Source organism: Pipistrellus hanaki (genome assembly GCF_964339955.1).
Source record: "Pipistrellus hanaki genome assembly, chromosome: 5".
Taxonomy (NCBI): Eukaryota; Metazoa; Chordata; class Mammalia; order Chiroptera; family Vespertilionidae; genus Pipistrellus; species Pipistrellus hanaki.
In genome coordinates this window covers 34,527,905-34,553,161 of record NC_140507.1, presented here as the reverse complement: position 1 = coordinate 34,553,161, position 25,257 = coordinate 34,527,905, and the positions used below count along the sequence as shown (strand labels likewise).

At 39.2% G+C, this 25,257-nt stretch overlaps 1 protein-coding gene across 10 annotated transcripts in view; it reads right to left on the bottom strand.

The window, feature by feature from the left end:
* Positions 1–25,257, bottom strand: part of NSD1 (nuclear receptor binding SET domain protein 1) — a 116,304-nt gene that overhangs the window by 22,637 nt on the left and 68,410 nt on the right. For all 10 annotated transcript variants that reach the window (XM_084886544.1, XM_084886540.1, XM_084886539.1 and 7 more), the window contains 5 exons: positions 20,880–21,080; positions 18,358–18,537; positions 9,336–9,492; positions 7,139–7,344; positions 894–1,006 (listed from right to left, as the gene is read on the bottom strand). In XM_084886544.1, coding sequence (XP_084742670.1) covers positions 894–1,006; positions 7,139–7,344; positions 9,336–9,492; positions 18,358–18,537; positions 20,880–21,080 — 857 coding nt within the window. The remainder of the gene's footprint in view (positions 1–893; positions 1,007–7,138; positions 7,345–9,335; positions 9,493–18,357; positions 18,538–20,879; positions 21,081–25,257) is intronic.

Below are 25,257 nucleotides of genomic sequence, written 5' to 3'. Positions count from 1 at the left end.
TAGAGACAAAAAGAAGTGGTGGCCAATGAGTTATTGTTTAATGGGTATAGAGTTTCAGTTTTACAAGATAAAAAATGTTTTAGAGATGAATGCTAGCAATAAGTACAAATATTATGAATGCATTTGTCGAACTCTTAAATAGGGTTAAGATAGTAAATTCTGTTACCTGTATTTTACCACAATAAAAAATTTGGAGGAAATAAAGATTTAGGCAGTTTGTCAAAAAATAAAGCCTTATGTAACATACAAAATATGAACCCCACAAAATTTTTAAGTCATTAAAAGAATTGGTTTTTAGCCCTAACTGGTTTGGCTCGGTGGATAAAGCATCCATCCATGGACTGAAGAAGGGTCAAGGGCAAATGCTCCGATTGTGGGCTGAGTCCCCAGTGGGGATATGGAGGCAGCCAATTAATGATTCTCTCTCATCATTGATGTTTTGATTCTCCCTCTCCCTTCCTCTCTGAAATAAAAAAATATATATAAGGAAAAAATTTAAATAAAAAAGTTTAAGAAATGTTTTTATTGATTTTTTAGAGAGGAAGGGAGAGGGATAGAGATACAAACATTGATGAGAGAGAAAAATCATTGATTGGCCGCCTCCTGCACACCCCCTATAGGAGATCACACCCACAACCCAGGCACATGCCCTGATCAAGAATCTAACTGGTGGCCTCTTGATTCCTGGGTGGATCGATGCTCAACCACTGAGCTACACTGGCTAGGCTATCATTTTAATAAAATCATAATTTCAAAGCTGATAGGCCAAGTAAATTGCAACTGGTTTTTGCTATTGCCACATGGTGGTGCCATTTTAGCTGAGTATAGTAAGAAGGGGGCAATCTCTAAGGGTCTCTCTTGTTGAGATGGAGTCTCATGAAGTCTTTTCTCACCTTTATATGTTTATAAGGCGGTGGTTTCTTATCGTTCTTTCGGTCTTCCTGCAGCTGTCTTAGTTCTTTCTGGGCCTTTAACTCCTCAAATCTTGCTGCAGCTTCCTGAAGAGCTAAGAAAACACAACAGCATAAGACATTTAGCCTGTGAATGGAGTTATTTTACCTCCCCCCCCTCCCCTTTTAAATAGCAGAAAAATTCATATTTTAGACAAAAATCAACAACACTATAAGTAAAACTAAAATATATATGACTGCTACTTTCAGTAAGTTATAATCCCTAGGGTATTCAGATACAGCATTAAAACATGCTGTGTTCCTGTGGAAAAAAATCCAAAGTTGAAGTTCTCTTTTCTTCCTTGTCTATTCTCTAGAGCGCCTGTCCTACTCTTGTCCTAAGACTCATACTGTAAATATTAACCTGTTAACCGGGGAGTTCCCTTTTCAATTACGCAACCTGTAAAGGGCACGTACTCTTTCACTAGGATGTGTCAGTACGTCACGCCCAGAGGACATAATTTCATATTATTATTATTTTTATTTAGAATTAATTAAATGATATATATTTTTTCATTTATTTATATATAAAGTACAAAGGAAAATACAAAATTACAAAAAAATAGAAAATACCAACAAAAAAATGGAAACATCGAATTAAAAAATTGTAAATTTTACAAACAATTATAAAGATTACAAAAAATAGGAGAGAATCCAAGATGGCTGCTCGGGTAGGCAACTAGCCGCAGCCGCACACAACAATTTCAAAAAATACAACTAAAATATAAAATGGACATTACCCAGAACTACAGGAAAGTCGACTGACTGGAAATCCTACAACAAGAAGCAAGGAGAAAACCAGAAGGAAGCGAGGAGGAGCTGTAAAAGCCTAAGGTACGGGGACACGCGGCGCGCGGAGAGGACGGAACCGGAGAGGAGGGAGGCCAAGTGCCTGGCTGGCGTTCCCAAGCGGGAAGCAGAGAAAAGCTCCGATTGTGCGGGGCCCAGCTCCAACCGCTCTGAACCCCAATTCTAGGCCAGACCCTGGGGACCCAGGCTCACCCATAGGGAGCTGGGCTGTAAGGCGAACTCCAGGAGAGGAGGTCCCGGAGGCGCACAGTGCGCGCAGAGAAGGGCCGGCCGGCTGTGCCGCGGGATTGCCCTGACGGGAAGGAGACAGGGGCTCCAGACTGCTCTGAACGCCACCTCCAGCTCCACTTCCAACTGAACTGAACCCCAATACCGGACTCATTGGGGGAGAGCATAGACAGTTTGGCAGCAGGCGAAAATCGAGGGCACCTTTCTCTCAGAGGCGCTTGCAACAAGTACTGAAGGACCCGGAGTCTCAGGAGTCGCATAGGGCGGGGCTGACGGAAGTCAAGGCTGTAGGCTCCACCCTGAAACCCCGCCCCATCAGGAAAGCTGCCCGCGAAAATGCCTAAACCAAATAGATCACAAACGAAAGAAATGGAGGACAAAAAGCGACTGGATATAGAGTTCAAAACCACACTTATAAGGTTTTTTAAGAGTCTCCTAGAAAAGGCCGATAAAATAAATGAGACCTATGAGGATATGAAAAGGGATCAACAAGAAATGATAAGGGATCAACAAGAAATAAAGAATACATTGTCTGAAATAAAAAATATTTTACAGAGTCCTAAAAACAGAATAGAAGATCGCAAGAATCAAGTCAAAGATTTGGAACATAAAGAGCCAGAAGACACTCCTCTGCAGAAGCTAGAAGGCAAGAGAATCCAGAAAATTGAAGATGATGTAAGAAACCTCTGGGACAACTTCAAACGATCCAAGATCAGAATTATGGGGGTCCCAGAAGATGAAAGAGAGCAAGATATCGAAAACATACTGAAAGAAATAGTGACAGAAAACTTCCCCCACCTGGTGAAAGAATTGGACTTAAAAATCCAGGAAGCACACAGAACTCCAAATAAAAGGAATCCAAAGAGGACCACACCAAGACAAATCATAATTAAGATTCCAAGAGCAAAAGACAAAGAGAGAATATTAAAAGCAGCAAGAGCTAAGCAGGTAGTTACCTATAAAGGAACACCTATACGATTGTCAGCTGATTTCTCAACAGAAACCATGCATGCCAGACGGGAATGGCAAGAAATATTCAAGGTGATGAATAGGAAGAACCTACAGCCAAAGATAATCTATCCAGCAAAGCTATCACTCAGATTCGAAGGTCAGATAAAGAGCTTCACTAATAAAAAAAAAGCTAAAGGAGTTCATCACCACCAAACCAGAATTATATGAATTGCTGAAGGGGGTTCTTTCAGAAGAGAAAGTAAAGATAAAAATTATGAACAACAAATACGTAACTATCAACAAGTGAATCTAAAAACCAAGGAAACTAAAAAAAAAAAATCTGAGGAACAATATTAACTGTTGAATATAATAGAATCAGAGGTATGGAAGGGGAGTGAACTGATGATTCTTGGGGAAAAGGGTAGAGGGAGATGTGGGAAGAGACTGAACATAAATTGTGCACCTATGGATAAGGACAATAGGGGGTGGGGAAAGGACAGAGGGTGGGGTGAGAAGGAAGGGGGGGGGAAGGAACATTTGTAATAATATGAATAAAAATTTATTTTTGGTGTATAGCAAAAAAAAAATAAATAAAAAAAATGTAAATAAATAAATAAAATGGCTCCTAGGATGCCAAAAAATAAAAATAAAAAAAATATACCGTCCCTCTCAGGGCTCAACATATATTTCCAGGACGTATTCATACGTCCTACCCGTTCCTGATATTGTTTACTTTTGACGTATTTATAGGTCCCGCTCAGTTAACAGGTTAACTATTCGTTTAATGATACAAAGACAGCCCTTCATAGCTAGCTTGTTCAAAGCTTGTACTTTCTTTTTTTTTCTTCTTTTTTTCTTTTTTCTTTTTACTTATTTAATTAACTCATTCATTTATTCAACAAATACTTATTGATCTCGTATGTTTTAGGGTTTTTTTTAATGGCTATAATTTTTTTTAAAAAATCAATCTTTATTGTTCATATTATTACAAAGGTTCCTCATTTCTTCCCCCTTCCACCAGGTTCCCACCCCACCCTCCGCCCCCTCCTCATCCCCCATTGTCCTCATCCATAGGTGCACAGTTTATGTTCAGTCTCTTCCTCCCTCCCTTACCCCCCCCCCCCAGAACAGTCAGTCCACTCCCCTCCCATATCGCCAACTCTACTACAATGAACCGCTATTATTGTTCATCAGGTTTTTCAATCTCCTTTTTTTGTTGTTGGTTTTTTTTTTAATTAATAAACTTTTACACTTCTAAGAATAAATTTTAAAATCAAATAATTTTAAACCTTGTTTTTTTTCTGCCCTGGGAATTGAGAGCAAAGTTGTTTACATGTAAACTTGCCCATTCAAGTGTAAATGGACACATTGTTTAAAGATAAAGCTTGTACTTTCATATGCTTTAAAGATTGTAATACATCTGAAAAGTTCAACAAAATCTTAGGATTCTCATTCTTCTATACTTAAATCAAAATTTTAATTCATGCTCAGTCAAGTGTAGCTCAGCATCAACCCAGGAACCAAGAGGTCACTGGTTTGATTCTCAGTCAGGGCATATGCCCAGGTTGCGGGCTAGATCCCCAATGGGGGTTTTGGGGGTGGTGTAGGAGGCAGCCAATCAATGATTCTCTCTCATCACTGATGTTTCTCTCTCTCTCTCCCTCCTCCCTTCGTCTCTGAAATTATTGGAAATATATTTAAATAAATAAAATTTAATTCATTATTGATTACATAAGTTAAAAATTCTGAAAATAATTTAAATTCTTCCCTCTTTCCTCTCTGTGGCTTTCCCCATGCTGTCAATTCTTTAAAATTTATCCCTTTTTCTCCATTTCTCTGTCACCATCCAGCAGAGTTTTGTTTTGGCTGGAGTTCTCTAAATTTTACTAAAGTCTCTCTTAAAGTCCTTCCTTCCTTCAACCTATTATTGAGCATATTCTGCCTAGTCTATCTATTTAGTGTCTATCTAGTAATCATTATTCTCTCTACCCTATAGAGGCCTCCCTGTGACAAGTCTAGTCATCTTTCCCCAGAACGATTAAAACACTGACATTCCTGGTGGCAGCCTCTCACCTTTTATGGCCATACACTATACTCAGACTGAGATTTCTAAAACTATGATCTGACCATAAAAATTACTTACCTTTTCAGACAAATAGCTCAGTGCTCTCCTGACCCTGTGCTTAAAACTGTACCAAATACTTGAAAGTCCCTTACTTAGCATGTTAGATTCAATGTGTGTTTCCACATGTGCTTTCTTCTTATTAACTTCTTCAGAGTCAGTAGCCATCTCAGGCAAAAATGTTGGTCAGTTGGTTCCTGAGAACTTGAGGCTAAACTCAAGTTCCTACAGTATTAGTACTTATAGCTCAGATCTATACAAGAAACCACATCGCCAACATCCGAGGACTCAGGGAAATAATATTAGGCAAATATCTTATCAATTATCTTGCTAACAGACACCTTTCTCATTTCTATCCAGGAAGTTTCATTGGCTTAATATCTTCTTACACCTAACCACAAAGTTTCACTTGCTTAGAACCTCTCTTTACTATGCAGACAAAATCTTATATTCTAATATTCACCTATATTCAAATTACAGGCCCAGTGCACAAAATTCATACAGGGAAGGGTCCCTAGCAGCTGCCGGCTATCAGCCGGGGACTTCCTTCATTTTGTGCTACCCCTGATGGTCAGCGCATGTCATAGCTAGCAATCGAACTCTCAGTGAGTTAAATTCCTCAGGGGACACTTTGCACATTAGGCTTTTATATATGTACTAGAGGCCCGGTGCATGAGATTCGTGCACTCGGGGGAGGGGCGGGCCTCAGCCTGTGACCTCTTGCAGCCTGAGAGCCCTTGGGGGATGTCCAACTGCTGGCTTAGGCCCACTCCCTGTAGGTGGGGGTTGGTGGGAGGTTGGCCAGCCAGCCCCACCTCAGATTGGTATGGGGGGCAATCAGGGGCAGAGTTGGCTGAGTGGAGGGGCCTCAGGCCAATCAGGGTGATGGGGGCTGATAGGGGATGGGGTAGGTTGTAGGGAGGGGCTGTGGACCAATAGGAGAGATAGAAACATCTCCCCCACTAGCAACTCACGGGCCAGGGGAGGGACCAATAGGTGCTCCATGCACCTCCTGGTGACCAGTCGTTTGGTCGCTTCCACTTGCCTCAGCTGGCTGTCCTGCGCATCACCCAGGTAGCTCGTGCATGCTCTCTGCCGCTCATAACTCTAGTAGCTTGCGCCCCGCCCTGCCTGCAGCTGCTCCTTTGGTCATTAAGATGTTACGGCCATGGGTCTTTTATAATATAGATAGATAACAAGAGATACCTATATTGCCTTTCAAAGTACAACTAATAGAAGAAGATAATTATCATTGAGGGGATGCCAAATCTATGCCCTGCAGGGTGATTTTTTTTTTTATTATCTCAATTATCAGATCAACCTTTACTCATTATACAGTAAGAGAAAATTCATAGTTAACTCGACCCCTCCTGGCCCCAAATCCTTCATTGCTAGACTTTCACTCTTATCTTGCATCATAATTTTTTGGTGAATTTTATCTCTTCCCAGTAAACCTAAAACAGAACTGATGAGACAAAAAACCTCCCTGAAGGAAATTTCAGTTAAGTAAAGGTTGGATTGAAAATAATGAGTTATGGCCCTAGTCGTTTTGGCTCAAGGATAGAATGTCGGGCTGTGGAACAAAGGTTCTTAGGTTCAATTCAAGTCAAGGGCATATATCTTGGTGGCAGGTTCCTCCCCGGCCCAGCAGGAGGCAACCAATTGATGTGTTTTTATCTTTATCTTTTTTTTAAATCAATCTTTATTGTTCATATTATTACAAAGGTTCCTCATTTCTTCCCCCCTCCACCAGGTTCCCACCCCACCCTCTGCCCTTTCCCCACCCCACATTGTCCTCATCCATAGGTGCACAGTTTATGTTCAGTCTCTTCCCGAATCCACCATATCTTTTTTTTTACTCTATGGAAAAATATCCTCAGGTGAAGATAAATAACAAAAAGAGTTATGATTGTCAACTTCCCCACAAAATCCTGTAACTACAGCCACATATATCCTGAGGGCAGAACACAGTTGCTAATGGAATGTATATGAATTATAACACATAATTATAACACAGAAGAAATTCTTTGCCAACGAAGGTCTGGGTTGATCTGAGAAATAAAAAATATATGGTTACCTTTTTTATATGTCCCATCCACTCCTTTGCCCATCTTATCCTTGCTGCTTACATCCCCCTCCATGTAGGGAAAGACTCTGGCCTGGTGAGTCCAGAGATAGTCATTAGACCCAAAGAAGAGCACAGGGAACTCGCCCACATCATGTCTCATCTTATCAATGTTGGAAGGTACAGCTCGAGGATGGCAGATCTCAGCTGGCCACCATCTGGGAAAGGTAAAAACAAAGAAAGAAAACTAAAACACTGCTAGGCACTAGGAAGATAACTGACTTTTTAGAACAGGAATAAGGAATAGCAATATCTACCTATCCACATTAAAATCTGATTTGTGCATTCTAATAATCAAACTAAAGAAAAACCAAGTATTATGTGCCAAAAGCCTGAGAACACTTACCTGCACAAATGTGCTTCCATACACAGACATACTCCCTTATATTCAGTTATTCTATTTCACGGATTATATAACAGGAAATAATTAGAAATATGAAAGCTTTACAAAATTATTTATAATAAATTATTCTAGAATTTATTATCTAGAAGAATGAAAACCTGGAAACAACCTAAATACTCAACATTAAGGGAATGAAAGAACTACAGTACACTGTCATGAAATATAATTTGGCCTTCAAAAAGGATAGAAAAATGACATCAAGAAATCTGCCCCCATGCCAAAACCGGTTTGGCTCAGTGGATAGAGCATCGGCCTGGGGACTGAAAGGTCCCGGGTTCGATTCCGGTCAAGGGCATGTACCTCAGTTGCCGGCACATCCCCAGTAAGAGGTGTGCAAGAGGCAGCTGATCGATGAATCTCTCTCATCGATGTTTCTAACTCTCTACCCCTCTCTCTTCCTCTCTGTAAAAAAATCAATAAAACATATTAAAAAAAAAAGAAAAAAAAGAAAGAAAGAATTCTGTCCCCAAACCCCCACAACTCTTAGGAAGACAATTTGATATTAGCTATTAAAGCTAGAAGCCCCTACCATGCTATTCTATCCTGAGAATGCCCCCAGAGAAGCTTCTGTGCATGTACACTTACATATTAACAAAATGTTCATAGTGCAAACGAGAATGATTAAATGAACTACACAGACAACAATGTATGACTATGTTGTACGAAGGAACTAGAGTACTGTGAGATTTATTAACAATAAATCTCAAGAGAACAGAGAATGAAAAAAGCAAGTTGCAGGAAAATATAAATATTCCTTTATATAAAGACCTAAAACATGCCAAACAAAATATTATACATATAGCTAATCTATATAGCAAAACAAAGGAATAAAAAACACAAAAGTGCAGTATGTGGTTATCTCTGAGGGTAGGAAGAGAATGAATTCAGAAAGGAAGACTCAAAAGCACCAGTAATAAACTCTTTAACTAGAAGGTACATACACAGGTTTTTGTTATTCTAGTGGCCCTGCACACAAATTCGTGCATGAGTAGCTTGCTGACGCTTGCCTCAGCTGGCAGCCCTGCCCACCACTGCTGTAGCTCATAGCTTGCTGTCCCACCCTCCTGTAGCTCTTCCCTGCTCATAGCTCAAGGCCCCACCCTCCTGGTGATAGGATGTTAGGAGTCACATCATAATGAACATTTGTATATTACCTCTTTATTATATAGTACTAGAGGCCAGGTGCACGAAATTCATGCACAGAGGGGAGTGTCCCTCAGCCCAGCTTGCCCCTGGGCAAGGGGCCTGTGGTGGTTTGCAGGCCAGCCATGCCCCCTGTCAACCCAAGCGGAGGCCCTGATATCTGGGTTTATTTATCTTCTACAATTGAAACTTTTTAGCCTGGAGTGAAGCCATTTCTCTTGGGATTTATTTATCTTCTATAATTGGAACTTTGCCAGCCTAGGCCTCTACTTAAGGTACAAAGTTTTGGTTTGGTTTATTTGCATATTTGCTCCTGATTGGCTTGTGTGTGGCAGAGTGATGGTTAATTTGCATATTACTCTTTTATTCAATAGGATGAGAGGCCCAGTGCACAGATTTGGTGGGGTCCCTCGGCCTGACTTGTGGGGATCTGGCTGAAACTTGCTCTCCAACATCCCCGAGGGGTCCCGGATTGTGAGAGGGCACAGGCTGTGCACCAAGCATCTGGTGTGCATGTGTGTGTATGAATGAAACACCATATCTAAGAGTTCCCAAGAAACATGATGATATAAGAAATGATTGCCTGTCTTCATCCTTACTCACCTGTATCGTCCAACCTTTACCCAGACAATTTCTCTGTAATGTGGTTTTTTGCCTGCCTTACAATCATTGCAATACCAGTTTCCTTCAGGGATATCAATGTTCAGGCATTCCCGATGAAAAGCAGCAGGGCAAGAATCACAGCACAGAAGGCTGCCTCCTATAAGAATAAAAAAAATTTGACACTCAGAATCACAAGGCTACATATAAAGATCCAGCTAAAACATTGGTTCCTAACCAATTATTTCTCAGCCAAGAGCCTAGTAATTTAATTAGTTATTCAGAGAGACTTTCCTACAAGGGTGCTCCCTTTCCAATATTCCTAAACCACACCCCTAAAGGTTAGTTAGGTTAACAGCAAATAAACATGTGATACTGGCAAAATTAGGTTAAAGCAAACATCTAAAAGTCATGTGTCTATACACACATATATACATTTCTTTCCTTTCACTAAAAGGCAAAACACTAAAGAGAATATCAATGAGAAACAATGATCAGTATATAACAAAGCACAACCTTCAACTGCTGTTAGATCTAAGCTCTAAGATCATATGGCCTTGGGGAATTCACTTCACTTTTCTCCCCCCCCTTTATTAATTTATTGGGGTAACACTGGTTAACAAATTTATACAGATCTCAGGTGTACAATTCTATTATACAACACATCATTTGCACATTTTATTGTATGTTCACTACCCAAGTCCTGTCTTTGTTGGGAATTCACTTTTTTTGTTGAGCTGTGATTCCTTCAATGGTAAGGTGTTTTCTACAATGAACAATAAATAAGCATATAAGTGATTAAATTGCCTAGTAGTGTCTGACTTTTACAATTGCTTTTTTTTTTTTTTTTTTTTTAATGTTTGGCACTTATGGCACCTTTTCAAAAATCACATTTATAAATGCACAAATGTAATACCTAAGATAAAAAGGGTATAGATTAAGGTACCATACAATGATCAAAAACAAAAGAACACAGAATAAAATATAATGATCAAAATATTGAGATTAGTTATTTCTAATAACTCTACTTCTTTGTAATGTATAAATAATAAGAACTAGCAGTAGCACTGGTGATAAAAAGCACACCTAGTAATGTACTTTATTGCATAAACTTCAGTTACATAAAAGTTCTCCTCCCCTCCATTCAAGTTTTCAGACGTTTATTATATGTATTGCAGTGATAATAAATTTTTACTTCTTAAGAATTTTCACTCAAAGTGACTCAATTTACACACTTGAATCTGAAATCTTTAGGGCTACTAATAAAGAATTTCAGCCTGGCTAGAGTGGTTCAGTGGTTGAGCATCAACCTATGAACCAGGAAGTCACAATTTGATTCTTGGTTGGGACACATGCCAGAATTGTGGACTCAATCCCAAGTATGGGGCATGCAGAAGGCAAACAATCAATGATTATTTCTCATCATTGATGTTTCTATCTCTCTCTCTCTCCCCCTCTCCCTTCCTCTCTGAAATCAATAAAAATAAAGCAAAAAAAAAAAAAAAAAAAAAAAAGACCTTATTTATCTTATGCCAGAAATGAGCATAACATGCCAGACTCAAACATGTACCTCTTAAATTTCACCCTAAGGAATTAGTGAGGAATAAAATCTTAGCAAGGTATATACTGTATCCATATCTATTGTGGTCTCACTGTGCCTCCTTTACCTTGTAAGATCCTAAGAGAAACTTAATTTTGTGACACTATTCTTGTACATTTCCACCTGTGTTCCTTTCCTTTTCTCAATGACCTAAAGCAGGCTCTTAAAACAAGCTTTGGGGTATTTTTTTTTGAGGGGGCCAGGTACATGTGCTTAAGACCCAACTATGCTTCAATTATAGAAGTTATCCTTTTAACTGTGTTGTTTACAAGAGTTCAAATTCAAAGTGAGATATCATTTGGAAAAGACTTATTCAAAATAAGTTTGAATAATTTGTTTACTTAATATATATAGCCTGTACTCTATGCTCTGAAACTCATTTATTCTTGTGCATTTTGTGGGTAAGTGAAACAATTTTAGCAGGGGACATTAAGAAGGACATAGTAGCCAAAACCGGTTTGGCTCAATGGATAGAGCGTAGGTCTGTGGACTGAAGGGTCCCAGATTCAATTCCAGTCAAGGACATGTACGTTGGTTGCGGGCACATCCCCAGTGAAGGGTGTGCAGGAGGCAGCTGTTAATGTTTCTCTCTCATCGATGTTTTTAGCTCTCTACCTCTCTCCCTTCCTCTCTGTGAAAAATCAATAAAATATAATTTAAAAAAAAGAATGACATAGTCACATAAGTTTAACAGCTCCAATAATGTAATACCTTTTATAACATTCCTATCTATGCTTTGTTATCTGCTGAGTCACAATACTACCAACTACATGGACTGAACAGAAAAACTTTCCTTTTACCAATATGGCATTCATGATACACTAGGAATATTTCACATACAATAAAGGTATCTGAATTATATGTTCAAAGAAGGATATTACATAAGATATCTGGACAAAAAACAACAACAAAAAAACAACCAATGAAAACAGCGAAAGGTCAGAGCTGAGAGAAATTAATTGACAAGCACATCAGCTTTGCAGGAAGGACATAATGCAGGGGTCTTCAAACTTTTTAAAGTGGGGGCCAGATCACGGTCCCTCAGAGAGCTGGAGGGCCGGACTATATGAACTACTAATTCCTACTGTAACACCTCGGCTGCGCTCACTGCCCAAAAAACCTGGCGGGCCGGATCAGACTCCTCTGTGGGCCGCATGTGGCCCGCGGGCCGTAGTTTGAAGACCCCTGACATAATGGAATATGAGGAAAGAAATAAGCAGGATTAATCTGAGTAGATAGGTGGGAAGCAGGCAGGAGGGCTATGCTGGCAGTAAAGGACATGTACAGGAGAAAGGTAGGAAGACAGAAGAGGCAGGAGGCAGCTGTTAGGAACCATCAAAGGAACCAAAATATGAAAAAGGAACCAAAATATGAAAAAGTATCATTTGGTGAAAGAGGATAAAAAAAAAAAATTAAACATTGCTGAATTCTAGGAATGGATTCCTTCCAATTTAGCAATTTATCATATTATCCTAATACTCTGGATAACACCTTCAGTCTTTCCTATATGTGGGCAAAAAAAATAAATAAATAAAATTCTAAGACTTTATTCTCTCCCAGTGCTCGAACACCAAGATAATCTTAGATAACAAGATCAGAAGTTCTCAGGCTTTTTTTTTTTGCATCAGCACTTCATACTAAAAAAACAAGGGAGATTCCCAAAGGCTAAAACTATTGATATTTACCAAACAGAAACTGAAATAAAAAATTTAATATTAATTCATTTTAATAACAACAAATATATTGTTAACATAAATAACATTTTAATATACTTTATATATATATTTCCAAAACAAAAAATTATTAGTGAGCTCAAGGTTTTACATTTTTACAAATATTTAAATTAAAATTTTTGCAATATGTTGTTTGAATGATGTCCATGAAGAAAACGATCTCTCGACCTGGCCAGGTGGCTCAGTTGTTTGGAATGTCCCACAGACCTAAAAGGTTGTGAGCTCCAATCCGTCAGGGTACATACCTATTTTTTGCAGGTTTGGTCCCTAGGCAGGTCATTTATAGGAGGCAACCAAGTGATGTTTCTCTTTCTCACCCCCTCTAAAAATCAATTTAAAACAAAAGTTTATTTAAAGAAAAAAGAAAAAGATAAATTTATCCCTCACAGATAAATAGTTAGAAAAAGGAGTACTTTTAAAAACGTGCTCAGTAACTGTACATATTCCTTCTTTGGTACTATACACTTAAACTTCAAAGGATAGACTTTATTTGCAATATCAAATCTGAAATCATATCAATAAATTTGTAGTACTAGTACATTAAAATTCATCAATCTGTCTTATACTTTGAATGGATCTTTTATATATGCCTGCTTTTTAACATCACACATTGGTCATATGAAAACTGTTGGTTTGCTGAATCAGTTAGATCTTCCCCAAATTGTTCTATTTCATTGTGTAATATTAAAAGGTCACATTTTGTTAATATCACCATGATTTCATCAGGAAATACTAGGAAGCTGTTAAGCTCATGGTGGTAGTTCCCCAAAATTTTAATTTTTACTTAAGAGCTCAAATTTTATGATTGGGAACAATTTCCCTCAGTTGTTTTTCTATAACTGGCAGGCTTGCTTTCATCCATTTTCAAGAAGATGTCTGACAAATAAATATGCAAGTATGAAGAGCCATAGTTTGTCAGTAATACAACTGAAAATGATTTTCTATGAATAAGGCAGATAGTTCACATTGGCATCCTAATTGCATGATTGCTTTTACTTAGACCATTACTAAGAAACGTGTATTTCTTATTTTATCACAAAGAATATTACTGCAACATTCAGTTGAAGGTTGAGATTTAATAAAATAAATATATTTTACTTTTAATCAAGGACAGTCTTAAGTGAAACTTTTATGATTTTTTAGAGAGGAAGGGAGAGAGAGAGAGCTAGAAACATAGATGAGAGAGAAACATCGACCAGCTGCCTCTTGCACACACCCTACCGGGGATGTGCCCGCAACCACAAGGTACATGCCCTTGACAGGAATCGAACCCGGGACCTTTCAGTCTCCAGACCGACGCTCTTCCACTGAGCCAAACCGGTTTCGGCACTTTTATGATTTTTACTGCAAGTATGTGTAACAAAGAATACAATGAACACTTAGAGTTGTAAAGTTTTGGAGTCACCACCATGACCTGTGTTAAGGTGCCAGTTTTACCTACCATTGATTTGCACCATTAGTGAAAATGTCAACAAAGTTAAAAAGGCAAATAACATCTTTGCATTAATACAAAAGAGTTACAATCTCATGGAAGCCATTGAAAGGGTATCTAGGCACTCCCTGCTTCTCAGCAATATTAGTACATGGATCACACTTTGAGAGCTGCTGCTGCAACTACTAAGTTTTCTTGGGCACTCATAATTATGGAACTCGATATCTTTTCAGAGTCCAACCATTCCATCAGCTAGGACTGGCATCACATGGGCACTTCTATTCTGAAACCAATTCCCATTCATTTCATCATACTCTGAAATAAATAAAAAACCTAGCCCTGGACAGGTGGTTCAGCTGGAGTATTGTTCATACATCAAAGGTTGCAAGTTCGATCCCTGGTTAGAGCTTGTTCGGGAGGCAACCAAACCAATCAATGTTTTTCTCTCAAATCTATGGTTCTCTTACCCCAGCCCCTTCATCTCTCTCTAAAAAAATCAGTCAAGACATATCCTCAAGTGAGTATTTCAAAAAAATTATTTTAAGTCTAATGCATAAACCATTTCATCTTCCCAAGTTCAAGAAACATGAAAAAGTTGGAGCCTGCACTTCGGCATCCCAGATACACGTTTACATTCTAAGGGGAGAATTACAGAATGTTATATTTAAATGCTATTAAATACCAAAATTCTGTTTTTAACTTTATTCTACACAAAAGAAAGGTGATTAATAATAGGCAGCAGTTTTCACAAGACAGTTTTATATTACAAGAACAAAAAAGAATATATGATTCATAAAGTTTAACACAGGACAAAAACAAAGTTAACACAGTCCTCTTTTGTGCATTAAAACATTGCTAACTACAACAAAGCTTCATTTTCTACACATATTAACTTAATATTCTACTTTACTTATTACATACTAATACCACAGTCTGAGGATACCAACTATGTCTTGATGCAAACCCTAATCAGTAGGTGGAATTTGAACTTTGTCATGTCAGATAAATCTTAAGAGCAAATGAAAAATTTTCCACTTCTTTGTTGGCTTTAGCACTACTTTTGCTATTTAATCCTCACCTGAGGACATTCTTTCCGTTGCTTTTCATAGAGAGTGGGAGGGAAGAAGAGGAGAGAGAAACATTGATACAAGAGAGACACATCGATTGGTTGCCTCCCACATGCGCCGGGGATTGAATCTGCAACCCAGGTATGTGCCCTTGGCTGGGAATTGAACCAGAGAGAGACTCTTTGGTGTGCCAGCTGACACTCTAACCACTGAACCACAATGGCCAGAGCAGCACTATTTTGTATACCCAAATTCCTCAAAAGTGATGCTCATTAAATTACACATGTTCCTTGTTTTCTTTAAATTAGTCCATCAACATGTTTATAACCAGCCAAGTTTTCATAAAATTGCACCACCAATCCTCATATATAATAAAAGCCTAAAATGCAAATTGTTCCCTTGCATGATCATTCAACAGAGCTCGACAGCTCGATACTATGTGCACTGACCACAGGGGGAGGCGCGGAACATGGCAGGTGCAATTGCTGCCTGGCTCCCAGATGCTGAGTGTGTCAGGCATGGGAGGCCTCCCCGGGCCCTGATCGATCTCCCTACAGGCGGGATGGTGGAGCAGGTGTGTGTGTGTGTGTGTGTGTGTGTGTGTGTGCGCGCGCGCCAGGTGGGGCTGCAGGGCTGGGGGCATGAACTGGGGCCAGATCTCTGCAGGCCACCCCAAGGGACCCGAGTCACACACTAATTCATGCACTGGGCCTCTAGTAAGTAGATATTAAAAAAATGAAGTTGGAGAAATTGTTGCCAAAAAGTTACTAATCAACAAAATTTAGTCAATTTAAAAAGGAATGATAGCCGAAACTGGTTTGGCTCAATGGATAGAGCGTCGGCTTGGGGACTGAAAGGTACCGGGTTCGATTCCGGTCAAGGGCATGTACCTTGGTTGCGGGCATATCCCCAGTGGGGTTGTGCAAGAGGCAGCTGATCGATGACTCTCTCTCATCTATGTTTCTAACTCTCTATCTCTCTCCCTTCCTCTCTGTACAAAATCAATAAAATATATTTTTTTAAAAATTAAAAATAAAATAAATAAATAAAAAGGAATGATAAAACTGGTTAAGAAAACTGGTGCCATCTTCAACACTAGAAGACAGTGGAGCAACGTCCACAGTAGTCTTAAAAAACACACACATGTAGCCTAAACATTTATAATGAGGCAGCATGTGCTTCTAGTACAAAGGTAAAGTAACCCAAAATATGCTTCTAGTATACAGGTAAATGCCAACCAACCTCAAATAGAGAATTATAGCACCTGTGGGTCCTTCTTAGACATTCAGAAAATCAAGAGAAAAATTCAGAACAATAACCACCACAGTAAGTGGACCAGCAATGAATATTAAATCCTCCACTTAGCTAGCAAAAATCATAAAAAGAAACCGTACAAGGATAATATTGACTCTATTTTAAAAGATAAATATTTTTAAATTGAATATATATAAAAAGATATAAAATTACTTCTTCCTCCACTTTATAAGACCTTTTAGTTACATATTAATATCCATAATAGTAGGGAATTCATAAATTTCTCCACTTTCCCCTTGTTTCTTCCATTTAAATTCATGTAAAATTAAAAAACAAACACACACACAATTATACCATGATATCATCTTCTAGAATTGCTTCTATCCAGTTATATGCACATATCTGAAGTAATATCACTTAATATTAAACAATAGGGTTTTTTTTCTGATGGTGAGACTCAGGTGATTTGGGGTTTTTTTCATTCTTTTTTCTTTTCCTCTTCTTCATTTTCCAACTTTATTGAGATATAGTTTACATATAACATTTTATAAGTTTAAAGTGTATAGCATAATGACCTGATATATGTATATATTATAATTTTTAAATATATTTTATTGATTTTTAAAAATATATTTTATTGATTTTTTACAGAGAGGAAAAGAGAGGGATAGAGAGTTAGAAACATGGAGAGAGAATTATCGATCAGCTGCCTCTTGCACACCCCTTACTGGGGATGTGCCCGCAACCAAGATACATGCCCTTGACCGGAATCAAACCTGGGGACCTTTCAGTCCGCAGGCTTACGCTCTATCCACTGAGCCAAACCGGTCTTGGCATATGTATATTATTATTTAAAGATTACCACAATAAATTAGATAACACATCCATCATATCACAGTTACATTTGTTTGTTTTTTTTTTGGTGGTGGAGAACTTTTAAGATCTATTATCTTAACTTTCAAATATATAATACAATACTGTTAACTATAGTCACCATGCTTTTCATTCAATCCCGCCAAATTATTAGTACTATAATTAGAAGTTTGTACCATTTGACATCACCTCATTTTCCAAGAGTGATTCTGTCGCCTTTTTCCTGTCTTTTTCTTTAGTGCTTTAATTTTTTAACATTTTAATAAAAATCAAGTCATTATTCAAATTAAAAACTAACCCTCTCCTTTAGGGGAACAAACCCAAGTTTGAAAGTTCTGCTATGTTATCACTAATTCAGGATATCAATTCTCGGTATTTCTTGCAGTGGCCACGTGAAGAAAACTTTTTGTTGCAATTTAAGTATTGTATTAACCTGCCCTGGCTGAGTGGCTCAGTTGGTTGGAGCATCGTTCCATAAACCAGTGTTTTTCAACCTTTTTTGGGCAAAGGCACACTTGTTTCATGAAAAATCACGAGGCACACCACCATTAGAAAATGTTAAAAAATTTAACTCTGTGCCTATATTGACTATATATAAAGTAATTCTCTTGAATAGGAATCAAATAAACACAAAGAAAGTATTTTATAATTACTTTATTATGAAATATTAAGTAAACAAAATAGTGAAAAATTATAAAATTCTTGTCTTGTCTGCACCTACGGCACACCAGGCAACATCTCGCGGCAAACTAGTGTGCCGCGGAACAGCGGTTGAAAAACGCTGCCATAAACCAAAAGGCTGTGGGTCCAATTTCTGGTCAGGACACATACCTAACAGTTTGGGTTTGATTCCTGTTTGGGGAGTGACAGGAGGCAACTGATGTTTCTCACTTTGGAGTTGCTCTCTTTTTCCCACCCCCTACCTTCCTCTCTTTCTCAAATCAATGCAAACATATCCTCAGTTGAGGATTTAAAAGTGTGTGTACACACACACACACACACACACACACACACACACTACTAATGTCTTTTTAGACTATTCATACATCAAGAAATGAAGTCTTACCTTCTGAGCATACAAAACACCAGCTAACGTTGACATGCTCATGATTTCGGCAGCCCCGCCTGGGTGTAAAGTGATTTGGACAGATGATACTATTAGATGCAAGTATTTTTGACCCAGCAGCTAGACAAAAGTCATTGGCATGGTATGCCACAGGGCAGCGGACACATCGCATGAGACGACCTAAAACCATGAGAATCAGGAAAACCAGGGAAGAACAAAAAAACACAAGGAGAGATTAAATACTTAAAATGTGAGTTATTCAAACTTATACATTACCATTTGACAGCATCACCTCATTTCCTAAGAGTGATTCTGACTCCTTTTTCCTGTCTTTTTCTTTAGTGCTTTAATTTTTTAACATTTTAATAAGAATCAAGTCATGCTGAAACAGGTTGGCTCAGTGGTAGAGCATCGGCTTGGGGACTGAAGAGTCCCGGGTTCGATTCCGGTCAAGGGCATGTACTTTGGTTGCGGGCATATCCCCAGTGGGGGGTGTGCAAGAGGCAGCTGATCAGTGACTCTCATCGATGTTTCTAACTCTCTACCTCTCTCCCTTCCTCTCTGTACAAAATCAATAAAATATATTTAAAAAAAAAAATCAAGTCATTATTCAAAATAAAAACTAACCCTCTCCTTATTGGAGAACAAACCCAAGTTTGAAAGTTCTGCTATGTTATCACTAATTCAGGACATCAATTCCCAGTATTTCTCACCAAGGAAAGCCCTTTTCAAACCACTGCCCTCCTCCTAGGAAATCTGGAATCACTTGAGAACTAAATGGGATGTAGAGATGTGAACTACCAGAACAAAGACAGCTGGCAGGTAGACTCTCGCCTGCTTTTGTTACCTGGTGCTGTGATTCTTGAATGAACTCCTTTACCCCTTTTAGATGAACTATATCCTCTAAATACTTCACCAAGTCACCTAAAGGTAATCTATAATAACAACTGAAAACAGGAAGGTACCTAATGGTTAAACTGCAATTTTGATCAAGCACGTTAAATTACTATGCTTAAGACTAATGAGATCTACAGGGCCGGAAATCAACTTACCAAAGGTATTGCCTGCCAATCTGCTTAAAAGATAGAAGGCAAGACTGCCGTGGCCAGTGTGCAACCCAGGTACCTGAAATTGAACCTGGTTCCCCTGCAGGAGGCAACCATTCAGTAAGTCTTTTGGTCTCTCCCTCTTCCTTCCACTACTCTTTCAAAATTCAATGGAAAAAATATTCTCAAGTGAGGATTTACAACAACAAAAAAAGACGACCAGTAAGAGACTCACTATTACTGAACAGAAACAATGACTGTTTTCTCAGTAGGAACAGATTTAAAACTTGAGTTATCTCCCTGGCTGGTTTGTTCAGTGCTTAGAGCACAAGCTCTCAGACTGAAGGATTGTAGGGTTCCATTCCAAGTAATGGGTATATACCTCGGTTGTGGGTTCAATCCCAGGCCCTGGTCAGGATGGGTGCAGGAGTCAACTAGTTGATGTGTCTTCTCACATTGATGTTTTTCTCTCTCTGTTCCCCTCCCTCCCACTTTAAAAATAATAGTAGTAGTAATAATAATAATAATAATAATAATGGGAAAAATATCCCATTAATTTTAACAAAAATAAAACAAGCCCTGGTCAGTTTTGCTCAGTGGACAGAGCTTCAGTCTAGGAACTGAAGGGTTCTGGGTTTGATTCTGGTCAAGGGCACATTCCTGGGTTGCGGGCTCGATCCCCAGTAGGGGGTGTGCAGGAGGGAGTTGATCAATGATTCTCTCTCATCATTGATGTTTCTACCTCTCTCCCCATCTCTCTCACCCTTCCTCTCTGAAATCAATAATAAAAAAAAAAGCTCTTGCTGAAACCGGTTTGGCTCAGTGGATAGAGCATCGGCCTGCGGACTGAAAGGTCCTGGGTTCGATTCCGGTCAAGGGCACATACCTTGGTTGCGAGCATATCCCCAGTAGGGGGTGTGCAAGAGGCAACTGGTCGATGTATCTCTCTCATCGACATTTCTAACTCTCTATCACTCTCAATTCCTCTCTGTGTAAAATCAATAAAATATATTTAAAAAAAAAAAAAAAAAGCTCTTAAGTTATCTACATGCACATATAGTTCCACCTATGAAGCAGAAAAAGACTTTCAAGATAGGTGTTCCCATTAAAAAACAAATAAACAAACAATAGCAAATCAACACAAAACAAAAACCTCAATTCTGATCTACATGCATGTCTAAATGATATCACATCTGACAACTGCAGATATAAAGGGTCCACAGGAGAATATACTATGGTGTAATGGAGTAGATAAGGGGATGAAAACACAAAATCCAATATTTAAAACACCCACATAATGTTAGTGCTCCATAGAATACAATGTGATGGCTACCTAACTAATTCATTACTCTGTCTTTCTCATAAAATTCTGGTACTCTGACAAAAGCTGGAGGTCATGAAGAGACATGCCACGTGGCATCTGGAAACATCCATTGCCACTGAAAGTTCACAATTACATTGGTTCACAAGCCATACCTTTAGATGCAGAAACACTGGCTGGATTAGCAGCATGACAGGTTATACAGATGTGGAGGGAGCACCGAAAGCCCTTGTTCTGCATGACAGTGGGTGGGTACTTCTGGACACACTCTTCATGGTAAAACTTTCCACACAAGGGCAGAAGGCACCTTTTAACATCTTCCCCACTCTGTTTACATACAAAACAGGTATGGATTCCTAGGAAAAGAGAAAAAAGTTAACAAATTAATACCAATTCAAGAATTCACCCAATGCTAAACCATTAGCTACAAATTTAGTGAATACACAATCCTGTACCACATTCCATCTTGGGTTGGGGGAGATGTTGGGTGTAGGATGTGTTCCCACCTCACCAGGCAATTCTACAACATCTCGCTGTCCTATAATTCAAATCAATTCTGACAATATCTACCTGGAGATAACATCAGATCCCACAGGTTAAGAGCTCAGTCCTATTAAACTGTCATGTACATGCCCCCCTTCAGACACGAATTATTGCTGAGTTCAGATTGTCACCTGTACTTTTGAACAACTAACTATAAATCTAAGGGTTCCCACGATCCCCTTCTTGAGTTAAATTAATTTGCTAGAGCAGCTCACAGGATTCAGGGAAACATGGTGCTTACTGGGGGTGTCCATTAAAGCCAAAAGACTGTTATATAATAAAGTAGGTTTTCAGAATGCATGTGTTAAAAATTAGACAAACGTTGAGTTTACCTGCTTTTACTTATGTAGACATATTTGTGTAATTAAGTATGTATGAAAAGTTTAATTTCACAGAACATTTTCTATACATATTACTGTAATTTTAAATTTATACTGAATAGATCTAGTAAATGAGTGCATTCACCAGTCACTGCTAGTAAACAACTGCACATACTAGGGCTTAATTCATACTGGAACATCAGACATTAAACCTGCTGCAGAGCCAGGCATGTGTGGAAGGCAACCAATTGATGTGTCCTTCTAACACAGATGTCTCTGACCCCCGTCCTCTCCCTTCCAATCTCTCTTAAAAAAAGTAAAAATTAAAAAAATCAGTGGAAAAATCCTTAGGTGAGGATTAACAACAACAAAACTGCTGCAGAAAGTCACATCACAGATAACAGATCCAAAAACAATTATCATTTAAGATGCAGTGTGATCATGTGCTAAACATTCCCCAAACATTGTTTACAAGTGGTGACTCTTGGATTTAAATATATAGACTATAGTTGTAGATAAATAATATTTATTTATGTCAGCAATATTACTACAGTGTTTTTTCCCCAACATATGGCCTATTTGTTAAAATATGTTAAAAATAACAGTAAATTAATAACAACAACAAATAATCTATTAATTTAATTATAAGCAAATCTTGGTTAAACGCGTTTTAAAATTAACAGGCTGCTAATTTTCACATGTGACATATGGACCTGAAATTTAGTCCCTTAAATCCAATCTGTTAAATCAAGGTCCAAAAAAATCGAGTGTTTACTGTAACTCAGGAACAGTTTCAGTGGTTCTCAACCTTTCTAAATCCACGACCCTTTAATACAGTTCCTCATGTTGTGGTGACCCCCAACCATAAAAATATTTTTGTTGCTACTTCATTACTGTAATTTTGCTACTGTTAATGAATCCTAATGTAAATATATGTGTTTTCCGATGGCCTTAGGCTCTACAGCAGCGGTTCATGACCCACAGGTTGAAAAGCGCTAGCAGGGCTGCCTAAGACCATCGGAAAACACAATATTTACATTATGATTCATAACAGTAGCAAAATTACAGTTATGAAGTAGCAACAAAAATATTTTTATGGTTGGGGGTCACCACAACATGAGGAACTGTATTAAAGGGTTGTGGGATTAGAAAGGCTGAGAACCACTGATGGAAGAGCTGCATAGGGCAAGGAATGCGGAAAGGGCTCAGAGAATCCATGTTCTCTCCAAGCACACCATTCTTCCCGAATCTCCATATGTTCACCCAGAAGCTCTCTGAGCTCCATTCTTTTGGGTTTTGATGGATGACTCATTACATAGGCATGATTGGAGACAGTTTCAACTTCCAGCCCCTATCCCCTCCTTTGAAGCCAGAGAATATTAATATAATAATATAAACTAGGAAAATTGGATCATTGGCACAAAAAAGAAGATCTTTCTAGCCCTGACCGGTTTGGCTCAGTGGATCGATGTTTCTAACTCTTTCCCTCTCCTTCTCTAAAAAAATAATAAAATACATTTAAAAAAAGATTTTTCTAAAATCTGACAAAATAGGCGCTCTCTGGGAAGCATGCCCATCCCCTTCTTTCCTTCTCCCCCAGGTACAGTAGCTTTCTCACTCCCAAGCTCCAATGGCCCTTCCTTTACCTCTATAACTTGTTTCCTAAGCCCATTTCTTCTGGGTATGTATTACTTTTTCTACCTCTGTAATTTACTCAATAAATGTCCGTACAAAATAAAAAAAAGATTTGACAAATAACCCAACAACTAACTATCTTGTCCTCTAGCTTTCCCCACCAAAGGTGGCAGCATAAAGATGAAATAATTCAATCTAACATGGCCATCTATTTACAGACACGAGTCAGTTCTGTCTCATTTCCCACAGGACCTACTCTAAACTTACTTTTCCCTTCCAGTTAGAAACATCTTTTCTTTCTCACCAAGCCAAGGAAAAACTGCTTTAGCTTCCTTCTCCTCTCTCACAGCTCCATGATACATTCCCATTTCACCTTTCATCTCTTATCCTCTCCTATCTGTGACTGTCCCTACCAGTTATTCACTCTCCTCGTCGGATATTTACTTCCCTACACAGTTCTTAACCCTCATCCTATGACACTCAAGCTGTTCTTCCTTTTGACCCTATAATATCCTCACATCACCTACTGCCCTCTTTTCCATTGAAATCAAGTATCTGTAAGAAAATAGTATCTATTCTACCCATTCACCTTCATCCTATTTTAATGTGGCACTCTCTAGCAAAAAGTGAACCATTTATCACAGTAAATACAACAGCCTCTATTCACTCGACAATCTCCTGGATCTTGTCTTTTTGCCAGATCTGCCCTGATTATTACACCCCACTCCTGTGGCTTCACACCCACCTCCCGTGCACAAATTTCATGCACTGGGCCTCTAGAGATAATAAAAGCCTAATATAAGTGTCTGTCCGACTAGTTAGCCACTCAGCCAATCAAAGCATAATATGCTGATGACTAGAGGTCTGGTACATGAATTCATGCGTGGGTGAGGTCCCTCAACCTGGCTGGCCATCGGGGCTGTTGGGGGGAGGGGGGAGGAGGACACGACACACAGACAGCTGACAGGGGGGAAGGATTGTGGGAGGTTGGCTGTGGGAGTACACTGACCACCAGGGGTCAGCTCCTGCACTGAGCATCTGACCCCTGGTGGTCAGTGCGTATCATAGCAATCCGTTGACCAATTGCTTGGCCACTTAGACTTTTATATAGAGTGATATGCTAAGGCCACAAAACTGCTTGCTATAGGGAATGGGGCTGGGCGACCAACCTCCTGCAGCCCCTCTCCCTACCCAGCCCCACCCCACATGGGCCCCCCAACCCCAATCAGAGGCAAGGCTATTGGCCAACTTCCCCTGGCTCCTCCTCCCAGCCAGCTCCTCCCCCAATTGTGGGTGGGGCCGGCCAACCCACTGCCCATAGCCCACAGCCCATCCTCCACCAATTGGAGGCAGAGCACGCCAGCCAATTGCGTGCAGACCCTCCCCCAGCTGGCTCAGCCCTAATTGGCCCCATTGGGGCAGTTCTGGCCAGCCAACCTTCTGCTGTCTCCTCCTCCCCATAGGTCCGGCCTCAATCTGCCCTGATTAGGGCCAGGCTGGCTGGACCCCACCCATGCACGATTTCATGCAATGGGCCTCTAGTTTATAAATAATCATGAAGTAAATATGCTTATGCAATCACCCCTCACATCTATATATACAAAAGCCTAAGTGACTGAATGACTAAGTCAGCGTTTTTCAACCGCTGTTCCACGGCACACTGAGATGTTGCCTGGTGTGCCGTAGGTGCAGACAAGACAAGAATTTTATAATTTTTCACTATTTTGTTTACTTAATATTTCATAATAAAGTAATTATAAAATACTTTCTTTGTGTTTATTTGATTCCTATTCAAGAGAATTACTTTATATATAGTCAATATAGGCACAGAGTTAAATTTTTTAACATTTTCTAATGGTGGTGTGCCTCGTGATTTTTTTCATGAAACAAGTGTGCCTTTGCCCAAAAAAGGTTGAAAAACACTGGACTAAATGACCAGTTGACTGGTCGCTTTGACATGCACTGACCACAGGGGACAGATGTTCAATGCAGGAGCTGCCTCCTGATGGTCAGTACGATCCTACAGCCAACCTCC